The 14,521-nt window shown below is 34.5% G+C and overlaps 2 protein-coding genes and 1 pseudogene across 3 annotated transcripts; all 3 read right to left on the bottom strand.

The window, feature by feature from the left end:
* Positions 1-1,042: 1,042 nt before the first annotated feature.
* LOC18591297 (strychnine-10-hydroxylase-like) lies at positions 1,043-2,913 on the bottom strand. Its single transcript, XM_007017345.3, has 2 exons — positions 1,911-2,913; positions 1,043-1,778 (listed from the first exon to the last, which is right to left on the bottom strand). Exons 1-2 carry the CDS (start codon positions 2,853-2,855, stop codon positions 1,155-1,157), a joined length of 1,569 nt encoding a protein of 522 aa, XP_007017407.2. The 5' UTR covers positions 2,856-2,913; the 3' UTR covers positions 1,043-1,154.
* A 1,249-nt stretch (positions 2,914-4,162) lies between these two features.
* On the bottom strand, positions 4,163-6,595 carry LOC108662994 (strychnine-10-hydroxylase-like). Its single transcript, XM_018125356.2, has 2 exons — positions 5,555-6,595; positions 4,163-4,980 (listed from the first exon to the last, which is right to left on the bottom strand). Exons 1-2 carry the CDS (start codon positions 6,509-6,511, stop codon positions 4,360-4,362), a joined length of 1,578 nt encoding a protein of 525 aa, XP_017980845.1. The 5' UTR covers positions 6,512-6,595; the 3' UTR covers positions 4,163-4,359.
* A 5,287-nt stretch (positions 6,596-11,882) lies between these two features.
* LOC18591296 (flavonoid-6-hydroxylase-like) lies at positions 11,883-13,728 on the bottom strand (annotated as a pseudogene). Its single transcript, XR_016028052.1, has 2 exons — positions 12,663-13,728; positions 11,883-12,530 (listed from the first exon to the last, which is right to left on the bottom strand). The product of XR_016028052.1 is annotated as a flavonoid-6-hydroxylase-like (transcript).
* Positions 13,729-14,521: the final 793 nt, after the last annotated feature.

The following is a 14,521-nucleotide window of genomic DNA, read 5'->3' as shown; positions in this document are numbered from 1 at the left end:
CACCTAACTGATCTAGTAAGGGGTGGACGTCCACGTCAATGAAGCATAATGTTCTATAAAAGAAAACAAAACAAGTCTAAGCAACCTCAAACTCTATATGCAGACCTACCCATTCTAATCGACCTAATTTAACTTGGGGCCACGCTGACACTGTAAACCTTTAAAACAATTTTAAAATCGAAAACTTTAAAATCATGCTCTGATACCACAAACTTACTTCGACCAATCAAAATTCAAGAACTTAAAGTTCGGCCAACCAAAAAACTTTCAATAAGTCATTATAATTTATCTCTAAATAAATTAAAATAATTTATAGATAATTCAAAGAAACTACGTTCTCATCAAAGTCTCCCACCTACCATCTGCCATTTTGATTTATTTGGAAGCATTCGAAGATTAAGAGACATTCAAAGATTAGGAGACATTCGAAGATTGAGAACATTTCAAAGATCGAGGAGAGTAGAAGATTTCTGAAGTGAAGATCAAGCGATAGCGAAGTTCGTGATCAAGATATCAAGCGAAGTTCATGATTAAGATCAAGTCGCCAAGACCCTTGAAGCAACGAAGTTGATCAAGATCAAGTCGCCTAAACCCTTGAAGCGACGAAGTTCGTGATCAAGATCAAGCGGCAATGAAGTTAGTTCAACTCATGAAGATTATATCAAGATTAAGTCTGAATTTATGACTTCCACTCGTGAAGACCATATCAAGATTAAGTCTGAATTCGTGACTAAGATTAAGTGAAGACTATATATATCAAGATTAAATCTGAATTCGTGACTTTTGAAGATGAAGTGAAGAAATCAATTAAAAGAATTTTCAGATATTATCACTCACATCAAAATTTTATATTTTCAGATAATATCACTCATGTCAAATATTTATATTTGTCTCATAATTTGCCAAGATTAAGCGTCGCCAAAGTTAGTTTAACTCATGAAGACCAAGACAAAGTCTTAATTCATAACTTCAACTCGTGAAGACGATATCAAGACTAAATCTGAATTCGTAACTTTTAAAGACGAAGTGAAAAAATTATCACTCACATCAAATATTTATATTTGTCTCATAATTTCGAGTAGAATTTGTGTGTACAACTTTTATGAAGCATATTAGTTAGAAGTAGAACTGCTCAGAGCCAATTTAATTACTTATTATTCATAAATTTTAGAAGGAAGGCGAGGTCTAACAAGAACTTCGAGTGGGGTGGCTTTCATGTTCGACAGTCCAGCTTCTTCAGTCATATCCACCATTGCATTTGAAGGAGTGGAGATGTCGAACGCCTGCAACAAACTAGCCAACGTCAAGTGTACCATCTGAAGGCCAAAAGACATTCCAGGGCAAACCCTTCTACCAAAACCAAATGGGATCAACTCAAAGTATTGATCACCCCCAACATCGAAATCTTTATTGGTTGTCAGGAATCTTTCTGGCTTGAATTCTAAAGGATCCGACCAGACCCGTGGATCAGTTTGGATCTTCCAAAGGTTTAAGAATATCCAGCTGTCTCGAGGGACATGATAACCACTTACGATGATTTCATCAGTGCAGAACCGTGGGAAGAGAAGTACTGGAGGATGTAGGCGTAATGTCTCTTTGACTACGGCTTGAAGGCACTCTAACTTGCTAAGATCTGATTCGTTCACTAGTCTTTCTTTGCCCACGTGAATGTCTAGCTCTTCCTGAACTTTTCTCAACCAATGAAGATTGTTCAACAATAAGGAGAGTATCCATGTTAGAGTAACCTTAGGGGTGTCACTTCCTCCTGTAATCATACTCTGCAAGAAGCAAACGTTTTTTCTTGAGAGTATGTGTAGGGAATGGAAAGGATTATAGGTTGCAATTAATTTGGGTCTATGTATTGGGGCCGAATGCTCTTACACAAAAAAGAAAGGAAGAAAAGTGCATACCAAACAGTTGGCTTTGTTAATTGTGTCAACATCGAATTCTGATGCAAGGTTTGTACCCTCGAGGAGAGAAAGCAAAACATCCATGAAGTCTTGATCTTCGGCCTCACCCGAGGCCCTCTTCTGCTTATGCTCCTTCAACCATTCACTAGCAATACTATCCAATTCCTTAGCTGTCTCCTTCATGGCCTTTTCATGCCCACCCAAATCCAGAAACCCAAGAAAAGGAACAGCATCCTTTAAGGCAAATACCCCTAACAAATGAAACCATTCCCTCATCGCCCTTTGGCACCGTCTGGCCTCTTTGTCATCACCCTTTGCACCCGAACCGAAGTACCTCTTGCCAGCAACCATCCTAACTATCACATTCAAGGTCAAGTCCCCAAACCATTGCTTCATTTCAATTAAAACATGGCCTGAGCCATTGTTTCTTTCGGACCAAGTTTTGTATAGCTCTTTTACTGAGACTTGTGCTTCGGATACTCGAACCTGCTTGAGTATTTCGAGTCTACGGTTAGAGAGCAGAGCGAAGTTGATTATTTTACGCATTTCACGCCAGTATGAACCATAGGGTGCGACCCCAGCCATGGCATAGTTGAAACCCAAGTGCTCTGCGGCTATCATTCTTGGACGATTGGTGACAGCCACATCGTAATTGGTGTATATCTCTTTGGCTATCTCCCAACTACTCACCACCAATCCTGGGTGAATCCCTATCCGAATGGAGTAGACAGGACCATATTTTTCGGCCAAGGCTCCCAATGTTACGTGAGGAAGCTGCGGTCCTCCTAACAATCGTAAGTGGCCAATTACGGGCCATGCACCTGCAGCTTGGGGTGCCCTTGTTTTGCTAAGAGTAACTCTCGACCGAAAGAGATAGAAGAAAAGGACAAGAATCGCTGCTAGTCCAGCCACAAAAGTGCTCAGATGAGGCAGAAGAGAAGCCATTGAGAAGCAAATGATTAGTCTGTATAGATGGGTGTGGTATCTAGAGATATGTGGCTAGCATTTGCTAATGACATTGATATTTATCTACTTCCATTGAGCTAGATTCAATGTCTTTATATTATTGGATCCTGAAGGCTCGTCGTGTATCACGTTCTTCTATCTCCAGACCCGACGTGGCACCTCGGGCAACCATTAATTAACTTGCCTTGACCGGATAGAACTTTAGGTTAGGCACCTCAATAATTTCCAAGCAACTTGATGCATCTGAAGGTCTTTCTAAGCAGCACGATACATATAAATTTTAGGCAGCAAATTTCCAAGCAACGTCACACATATCAGGTTCTTTATTACTATCAACTTGAAGTAGTTTAAGCTAGACTTGGGATTTTTTTTGGAAGAGAACTTATGGGTAGTGATTAAATCTCATGTCTATTAATTTATAATTATAAATTGAACACGACATTCATATAATCTTCTCATCCTACCATCATGTAAAAAACATTTCAATTCAATTCAATGTAGACAAGTGAATTTGTAAAAGCATCGACTTTACAAAAAATATGCACAAAATCAATTTATTTTTATAATTCCATGGTCAATAATCATTTGAATTTATTCATTGCTAAGAAAAAAATATTTATTATTGATAATCTTAATTTCAGTCATAAAAATGTTTTGGGGTGGATGGTGTGTACAACTATTGCCCAACTAGTTACTTTTTTTCCTTTCTCAATTATAACCCATAAATTAATAGTATTAAATAGATATTGTGAACCGCAATTCATTTATTGATAGTCTTAATTTCAGCCACAGAAATGTTTTAAGTGTATGGTGTGGAATATATGCCCAAATACTTAATTTTTTGTTACTTTCTCAATTATAAAAAATAAATTAATAGTCATACATAATAATATATTTGGTAATTTTTCTTATGTAAGAAAAAGATAAAGTTCTAGTTTGGTCCCCCAAGACTTTTCGATTTGGCCCCCTTTTGTAAATCTTATAATTAATATGATTAAATTGTCAATCCTTTTAGGTTAAAACCTCATTATTCATTTGATTCTCTTTAAATTTTATCTAATTAAGCATTATTATACATGGATTTTTTTTCTCAATCAATCAAACAAATATATATTGACATCAAATATGGTGCCAACTATTTTCGTTCTATATGCTAATAATATAAAAGCAATTAAAGAAATTTAATTAAACCACTATAGTGTTTTAGTTACCCTTAAGTTCTTTTAAATTGGAAATTAATTTTAGCAATTTTGTCATTCAATTTCTATTACTAATATGCAGCAATATTTTCTCGATAGAAAGATGGACTCTTTATTGTTAGAAACAGTTTTGCAATGAAAACTTTTGATGATGTACCCTCCTTCCAAAGTCCAAAGCATGACAGCTGCATAGATATAATAAAAGAAACACAAGTAAAAATGCATTCCTTCTCTGTCTCTGTCTCTTTCTCTCTCTCTCTCTGTGTTTATATTGCATGACTGAATCATCCATAACTGTTAGGAGAAAGACGAGGGGTGATGAGAACTTCAAGAGGGGTGGCTTTGATGCTCGTCAGACCAGGACTCTCTGTCATATCAACCCTTGCATTTGATGGGGTGGAGATGTCGAATCCATGTAATAAACCAGCCAATGTCAAGTTCAACACTTGGAGACCAAAAGAAATTCCAGGGCACACCCTTCTGCCACAACCAAATGGGATCATTTCGAAGTGCCGTCCCCTCACATCAACTTCCTTATGGCTTGATAAAAATCTCTCTGGCTTGAATTCGTATGGATCAGACCAGACGCGGGGGTCGGCTTGAATCTTCCAAAGATTCAAGAAAATCCAAGTGCCTTTAGAGACATGGTAACCATTTAGGGTGATGTCCTGAGTGCAGAGGCGTGGGAAAAGAAGGGCAGGAGGGTACAGGCGTAATGTCTCCTTCACTACAGCTTGGAGATATATCAAGTTGCTAAGATCTGAATCATTTACTAGCCTTTCTTTGCCTACATGGATGTCTAGCTCTTCTTGTACCTTTTTCAAGCAATGGCGGTTGTTTAACAATAGTGAAAGTGCCAATATTAAGGTGACCTTGGTGGTGTCACTGCCTCCTCCAATCAAATTCTGCAAAGCAAAATCATTTCAGACCAATCAATTCTATGTCACACCAAAGAGGCGAAGACCCAGAGTTATTTTGGGCTACTGAGCCTGTACATGCAAAGTTAAGTTTCCAAGGGCCTCAATTTCAAGCCCTCCTACCGGGACCGTTGCTCAATGTGATGACCAGAGGCCTGGTGAGATCATTGAGCCGAAAAAATAAGACATAGGCAGGAACTTGATGCAACTCTGCACGTGCAAGTGCCTTCTTCAGATAAAATGGTTCAATGGTAGTAACAAGTTGATACTGAGCAGTCTTTTTCTTATTTACTAAGTTATATTGAAACAAGAAGAGGAAAAGAGAAAAAGGACAAGAAGAAGAAGAAGCTATTTTCATGGCATAACTCACCAAAAATAAATGAAAAAGAAGTAATTTCATCTTAATAAAACCACTTTCTCTACCTCCCATGCCATTACTATATAATTATCCCAATTGATTAAACATCATAAGTATTTCTTTGCAAACAGTCAACCGCACAATACCAGTTAGAGAAAAAAGCAAAAAGAAGACCTAATTTAGGGATAAGGATAGAATACAAACCAAGCAGGTTGTTTTGGTGATAGTATCCACATTCCAACCTGAGAGGTTTGGATTAGTACTTTCAGCTTCGACGAGAGAAAGCAAAACATCCATGAAGTCTTTCTCTTTAACCTCCCCCAAGGCTCTCTTCTGCTTATGTTCCTTTAACCATTCACTAGCAATACTATCCATTTCTTTGGCAGTCTCCTTCATGGCCTTTTCTTGCCCACCCAAATCCAAAAACCCAAGTAAAGGAACAGCATCCTTTAACACAAATACCCCTAACAAATGAAACCATTCCCTCAGCGCCCTTTGACACCGCCTGGCCTCCTTGTCATGACCCTTTAAACCAGTTCCAAAATACCTCTTCCCGGCAACCATCCTAAAGATCACATTCAATGCCAAGTCTCCAAACCATTGTTTCATTTCAACTAAAGCATGGTTTGAAGAATCCTTTTTTTCAGCCCACAGTTTGTAGAGCTCTTTCAATGATGTCTCCACTTCAGAGACTCGAACGTGCTTGAGTAGCTCGAGTTTATGGTTTGAGAGTAGCTCTAAATTGACTATTTTGCGCATTTCACGCCAGTATGGACCGTAGGGTGAGAACCCAAACATGGCATAGTCGTAGCCCATGTGTTTTGCAGACGTCACTTTGAGGCGGGAGGCGACAGCCACATCATGGTTTGTGAATATTTCCTTAAGAATCTCCCAAGAACTCACCACCAAAGCTGGATGCACCCCTAACCGGATGGCATAGATAGGACCATATTTTTCAGCCATGTCTCCAAGTGTTAAATGAGGAAGCTTTGGTCCTCTCAACAATGGAAGGTGGCCAATTATGGGCATTGCCCCTCTAGCTATGGGCGCATAATTTTTGCTCTTGGCAATTCTTGACCTAAGAAACAGATAGTAAGAAAAGAATAGAATGGCTACTAGACCAAATACACAGGTGCTTCTGTCAGCCAGAAGGAAATCCATGGAAGCAAATTTTCTAGTCTCTTGCGTATTGGCTTTCAGGTCAAATATAGTTGATTCCGATGAGGTTTATCTCTTTCTGCTTGGCCTCGGCCCAACAAATTTGTCATATAAAAAATGTTTATATTTAACTCATTTAATTATGCGGTCCAGATTTAGCTACTAAATAATAAAAAAACCAGATTTAGAATTCTCATGATCATTAGTTAAAGATTAAGGAGCTACATAAAACTATTGATAATCAATAAATTATGTTGCCTCCACGCCAGATATCGTTTTCCAAATTTTCATAGTATTTTTGTCACGCCCGATACCCAAAGTTTTTGAAACTAACAGACACCACATACTCATGAGATGAATCTCATAAGCATGTAAGGCAACCACATCTTACTAAACTAAATACAATTACTCCAAAATCTCTTTAAATTTTTAGACTTTACTAAACCTCAAATCTTCAAATAATACAATATATATAATCTTCCAAAAGGTACAAATTTCACAACTAGTTATCATCTCTTTACAAACTAAAAACCAAAAACTTACATCAAAACTTATAAATGTCAAAAGACATGTACTAATCTTGCTAACAAAAGCTCTCATCTAACAAATCTAATCCCCACGCATGAATACGTGTTGAAATCTGTAAAAATGATAAGGATTATAAGAATGAGTATAACTACTCAGTTAGTAACTAACATCTTTTCAGTCAGATTAAGCATACTTAAAACATTTAGAGCAAAATTATTAATACATATATAAGTATCAAAATAAAATTTTGGATAATCTCATTCAAAATCATATATTTCAATATTTCTACTTTCAGATAACAAAACAAACATGGTTTACAGATATTTAAATTTTAGTAGCCTTTTGTAACATGCTACGATCACATTTAATCCCTGTGGCATAGATCAGAAATAAAATCACAATTAACCTCGGTGGCACCGGTCAAAAATATATCAAAAGCAACTATTGGTTGTACTGAACAGATATTACAAATACCACTATTATGTAACCGGTGGTGCGATTGGGAGATCGATCTTTAATCACAAAATACATGTCAACATGGCCAACATTTAACCTCCATTAACAGGGTCAGAGCATAGCCATATTAGGAGACAAAACAGAAACATATATTTTTAGATTACCCAAATTTTATAAAACTGTATATCAATTTTGTCAAGCATATCTCATACACATCAAAAGTATATTTGTTTCAAGCTAAATATTTATGTTATATTCACGAAAAACATATATTCATACATTATACAAAGTCATATACAAATTTCAAAATCAGAAATCACACTTTGCATAAACCACATTCTAAATCCAACATATAAAACTCATATACATATACATTTTACATGCTCAATTCAATTTTAATAAATCATAAGATAAAATATCATATCTCATGCACAAATTCACATTGAGGCTAACTTTTAGGGTATGAAAACACTTAAGAGATATTAGTCACTTACCTGATTCGCTAAACCGAATCCAAAGGATAAAGAATCAAAAATCTCTTGATGCCTATGAATTCAAAATCCTCAGAATTAGAAACCAACATTGCTAACTTATCAAAAGGAATTATGGCTCTCTACTAGTCATTCTAAGACATTTAAAGTGTACCACCTCTTTCGCTGATCGAAAATCAATTTAATTTTTTTAATAATTTATAAATATATAAAACATTCAGAATTTAGAAACACATAGATTATAGTACAAAATCAATAACAATATGAGGTTGGATGAATCTGCTTTAAATACAAATTAAAATTTAATTTGAATATTTTTAATAAAGTTTTTCAAAATATGCTAATTTGAAAATAATTTATCAAATAAATATTTATTATATAAAAATTTACTAAAATTTAAATTGCTTAATTTTTTAAAATTTCTAGCAAAATAGGTTGAATATAAGTCAAGAATAATTTTTAAAATAATTAAAAATAAATTTTTATAAATTTTGAAATTTTAAATTTTTATGATCATTTGACTTATTTCGATCACTTATAACTCTTAACCCAAAAAATCACTATTTTGAATCTATTGGACTAAGTGCGCATGAGGAAAAAAACAGTGCAAAATTTTAAAATGAATATAGGGCCAAGGGAAGAGTTGCATGTGGATCTGCGACCCTGGGGTCGCGGGACACCGCAGCCAATCTGACACTGCTCCTTTCTTAATAGTCCCTGCTCCATATTCCTTCCCTCCTTATTACTCACAAGACCAAATTGAAGTATACATATCATACTACAATGTTAAAATTTGTTTCGATTAAAAAAAACATAAAATTTTCAATTTTTAAAAGTTAAAAATTTAAAAATCATTATAAAAATATATAAATTTTTAGATTTTTAATATTAATAAACTTATTTTGAGACTTTAATTCTCTTAACATAAAAAATCTCTAACCAAGCTATTGATGCCAAATTAAATATCTCATTTCATACTGAAATGAAATGAAAGCTATAGCTGTAGCTGTGGATCACACATCAAGATGATTACGGATAGAGATTAGGAGACGAGCGTGGTTTGACAAGAACTTCAAGAGGGGTGGCTTTGATGTTTGTTAGTCCTGGACTGCCAGTCATGTCCACAGGCTCATTTGATGGAGTCCAGATGTCGAAAGCATGGAGCAAGAGGGCCAGCACCAGATGTGTCGTTTGCGGGCCAAAATTTATCCCCGGGCACAGTCTTCTACAAGCACCAAATGGTATGAGCTCAAAATGCAGACCCTTAACATCAACGTCCAAGTGGCCGGTCATAAATCTCTCAGGCTTGAACTCTAATGGATCGCACCAAAATTGCGGTGCTGTTTGGATTTTCCAAAGGTTTACTATCAGCCGGGTGCCTTTGGGCACATGGTAACCACCTATTGTGCAGTCTTCAGTGAATTCGCGTGCACCTGAGAGTGGTCCAGCAGGATACAAACGTAGTGATTCCTTTACGATGGCTTGGAGGTGTCCTTAACCAAGCCATTAGCATCAAATTAAACATCTCGTTTTATACTATAAAAATTTTTAAAGAAATGATTAAATACATTATCAAAATATGAAATTTCGGTAACTCAAAATTAAATTATTAAAATTATTAAAATTATTGAAAGAGTATCAGGTTTAAATAAAAGTTAAAGAAATACGAATAATTTAAAATTTTTGTATTCAAATTATGAAAATATAATTCTAAACATACTTTAATCAGCGATCTCTTAAATACTTTTTTCTTTTCTTCGTCTTTCTTCTTCATGATGTTAAGCTCTTTTCAAGGTCGGTCCTTGGGTAAAGCTACCCAAGCAAGGGCTTTAGGCCCTCAATTTAGAGAGGTCCCAAATTTGAGAAAATTTTATAATTTTATAAAATAATTAATTATATTAAAAATATATAAAAATTTAAAAGTATATAAAAATAATTAATAATTAATAAAATTATCTATTTTCTCACTTTTCTAATTATGTGCTTAACAAATTTTAATTTTTTATTAGTTTTTAATTTATAGAATGCTATTAATTCTCAATTATTTCTCTTATTTCCAATCAACTAACAGTCATATATATTTAATCATTTCTAACAACTTTTTTTTTTACTTATTTCTCCTATTTTCAATTAACATATTCAATAAATTTCAACAACTATTTTTTTTCTTTTATATAAAATCAAATATTTTTTCAATATATAATATCTACTTTGGAATTATTCTTTTCTCATATGCTTTTTCTTCCTTTTTCTTGTTAACATCAATTTTCCTTTAAAGAATAAATAAGAAGTCTGTTATGTTATTATCTTTATAAAACCATAAGCTTTATTTATGTTTTGTAATAAATATTCAACAATTAAGTACTATTGTTCTAATATTTACTGATTTTTTTATTTTAATTTAAAATTTATATGATATTATTATATTATCTTTATTTTATGTAATAATTTATTTATTTAAATTAAATTTTTTGATTAATGATTTATATTAGTCATTTAAAAAATATATGATAATCGCTTTAGACCTTTAAGCTTATTGGGCCGCCCTTGGCTCTTTTGACTGCTTATAGTTTGCCATATTATAATTAACATGTTTAACATATTATAATGAGCGTCCCATTTTTCACATTAATATTTAAATTAAAATATTATGATTTATTATAATATGTTAATACGTTATATTAATTGATATGAAATAAAAATAATAAATAATATTTTGAGTATTTGTTTTTATTAATATTGACATTGATTGAATTTAATAAAAAATAAAAAAATTAAATTTTTTTAAAATATTATATCATTTTTAATTTACTTATTTCACATTATGTTATGAAAACTTGGGGGAAAAAACTATTAGAATTCATCAAAAATTGCTCCACCATCCGAATTAGGGGAAGAGAACAATTTTTATAAAGAAGGAGAAAAAATTATGTGCCAATTACGTGTTGCCATATGAATTTGATGATGTCATAATCACATAATTAATTATAAAATAATTAATTTATTAGTTGAATTATTTCAAAAACACATAGTTGAATCAATTTACTTATGTGTCATATATTTATCTCTTAAGATAATATTTAAATTAGACCAATCAAAATTTAGTTGTTGATTATCCAATTTGTCTTTAAATAAATCAAAGTAATTTAGAGATAATATTCATTTTTTTGACCAATCAAAATTTAATTATTGATCATTTAATTTATCTCTAATAATTATGTTAATTTAGAGATAAAATCAAATTTAATTATTTAATTTATCTCTAACTAAATTAAGATAATTTAGAGCTAATAACTTACTTCGGCCAATCAAAATTCAAAAACTCAAAGTTCAACCAATCAAAAAACTTTCAATAAATCATTATAATTTATTTGGAAGCATTCGAAGAGACTACGTTCTCATCAAAGTCTCTCACTTAGCATTTGCCATTTTAATTTATTTGGAAGCATTTGAAGATTGAGAGACATTCGAAGATTGAGAACATTTAAAAAAAAAGAGAGTAGAAGATTTCTGAAGTAAAGATCAAGCGATAATGAAGTTCGAATCAAGTAACCAAGATGTGATCGAGATCAAGTCGCCCAAATCCTTGAAGCGATGGAGTTCATAATCAAAAATTTATATTTTCAAAAAATATCACTCACTTTAAATATTTATATTTGTCTCATAATTCATCAAGATCAAACACCACCAAAGTTAGTTCAACTCATGAAGATCAAGACTAAATCTGAATTCATAACTTCAACTCGTGAAGATCATATCAAAATTAAGTCTGAATTCGTGACTTTTAAAGACGAAATGAAAAAATTATCACCCACATCAAATATTTATATTTGTATCATAATTTCAAGTAGAAATTTGTGTGTACAACTTTTATGAAGCATATTAGTTAGAAGTAGAACTGCTCAGAGCCAATTTAATTACTTATTATTCATAAATTTTAGAAGGAAGGCGAGGTCTAACAAGAACGTCGAGTGCGGTGGCTTTCATGTTCGATAGTCCAGCTCCTTCAGTCATATCCACCATTGCATTTGAAGGAGTGGAGATGTCGAACGCCTGCAACAAGCTAGCCAACGTCACGTGTACCATCTGAAGGCCAAAAGACATTCCAGGGCAAACCCTTCTACCAAAACCAAATGGGATCAACTCAAAGTATTGATCACCCCCAACATCGAAATCTTTATTGGTTGTCAGGAATCTTTCTGGCATGAATTCTAAAGGATCCGACCAGACCCGTGGATCAGTTTGGATCTTCCAAAGGTTTAAGAATATCCAGCTGTCTCGAGGGACATGATAACCACTTACGATGATTTCATCAGTGCAGAACCGTGGGAAGAGAAGTACTGGAGGATGTAGGCGTAATGTCCTTTGACTACGGCTTGAAGGCACTCTAACTTGCTAAGATCTGATTCGTTCACTAGTCTTTCTTTGCCCACGTGAATGTCTAGCTCTTCCTGAACTTTTCTCAACCAATGAAGATTGTTCAACAATAAGGAGAGTATCCATGTTAGAGTAACCTTAGGGGTGTCACTTCCTCCTGTAATCATACTCTGCAAAAAGCAAACGTTTTTTCTTGAGAGTATGTGTAGGGAATGGAAAGGATTATAGGTTGCAATTAATTTGGGTCTATGTATTGGGGCCGAATGCTCTTACACAAAAAAGAAAGAAAGAAAAGTGCATACCAAACAGTTGGCTTTGTTAATTGTGTCAACATCGAATTCTGCTGCAAGGTTTGTACCCTCGAGGAGAGAAAGCAAAACATCCATGAAGTCTTGATCTTTGGCCCCACCCGAGGCCCTCTTCTGCTTATGCTCCTTCAACCATTCACTAGCAATACTCTCCAATTCCTTAGCTGTCTCCTTCACGGCCTTTTCATGCCCACCCAAATCCAGAAACCCAAGAAAAGGAACAGCATCCTTCAAGGCAAACACCCCTAACAAATGAAACCATTCCCTCATCGCCCTTTGGCACCGTCTGGCCTCTTTGTCATAACCCTTTGCACCCGAACCGAAGTACCTCTTGCCAGCAACCATCCTAACTATCACATTCAAGGTCAAGTCCCCAAACCATTGCTTCATTTCAACTAAAACATGGCCTAAGCCATTGTTTCTTTTGGACCAAGTTTTGTATAGCTCTTTTACTGAGACTTGTGCTTCGGATACTCGAAGCTGCTTGAGTATTTCGAGTCTACGGTTCGAGAGCAGCGCGAAGTTGATTATTTTACGCATTTCACGCCAGTATGAACCATAGGGTGCGACCCCAGCCATGGCATAGTTGAAACCCAAGTGCTCTGCGGCTATCATTCTTGGACGATTGGTGACAGCCACATCATAATTGGTGTATACCTCTTTGGCTATCTCCTAACTACTCACCACCAATCCTGGGTGAATTCCTATCCGAATGGAGTAGACAGGACCATATTTTTCGGCCAACGCTCCCAATGTTACGTGAGGAAGCTGCGGTCCTCCTAACAATCGTAAGTGGTCAATTACGGGCCATGCACCTGCAGCTTGGGGTGCCCTTTTTTCGCTTTGAGTAACTCTCGACCATCGTAAGAGATAGAAGAAAAGGAGAAGGATCGCCGCTAGTCCAGCCACAAAAGTGCTCAGATGAGGCAGAAGAGAAGCCATTAAGAAGCAAATGATTAGTCTGTATAGATGGGTGTGGTATCTAAAGATATGTGGCTAGCATTTGCTAAGGACATTGATATTTATCTACTTCCATTGAGCTAGATTCAATGTCTTTGTATTATTGGATCCTGAAAGCTCGTCGCGTATCACGTTCTTCTATCTCCAGACCCGACGTGACACCTCGGGCAACCATTAATTAACGTGCCTTGACCGGATAGAACTTTAGGTTGGGCACCTCAACAATTTCCAAGCAACTGGATACATCTGAAGGTCATCCCCAAGCAGCACGATAGATATAAATTTTAGGCAGCAAATTTCCAAGCAACGTCACACATGTCAAGTTCTTTATTACTATCAACGTGAAGTAATTAAAGCTAGACTTGGGATTTTTTTTGGAAAAGAATTTAGGGGTAGCGATTAAATCTCATGTCTATTAATTTACGACTATAAATTGAAAACAACATTCATGTAATCTTCTCATCCTACCATCATGCAAAAAATATCTCAATTCAATTCAATTCAATGTAGATAAGTGAATTTGTAAAAGCATCGACTTCACAAAAAATATGCACAAAATTAATTTATTTTTGTAATTCCATGGTCAATAATCATTTGAATTTATTTATTGCTAAGAAAAAAATATTTATTATTGATAATCTTAATTTCAGTGATAAAAATGTTCTGGGGTGGATGGTGTGTACAACTATTGCCCAGCTAGTTACTTTTTTTCCTTTCTCAATTATAACCCATAAATTAATAGTATTAAATAGATATTATAAACCGCAATTCGATTATTGATAGTCTTAATTTCAGCTATAGAAATGTTTTAAGTGTATGGTGTGGAAAATATGCCCAAATACTTAATTTTTTGTTACTTTCTCAATTATAAAAAATAAATTAATAGTCAAACT

The sequence above is a fragment of the Theobroma cacao genome, chromosome 8 (assembly GCF_053813885.1).
Source record: "Theobroma cacao isolate CCN51 chromosome 8, ASM5381388v1, whole genome shotgun sequence".
In the NCBI taxonomy this organism is placed as follows: domain Eukaryota; kingdom Viridiplantae; phylum Streptophyta; class Magnoliopsida; order Malvales; family Malvaceae; genus Theobroma; species Theobroma cacao.
The sequence above is the reverse complement of the archived record's forward strand: the minus strand, read 5'-3'. Positions and strand labels throughout refer to the sequence as shown.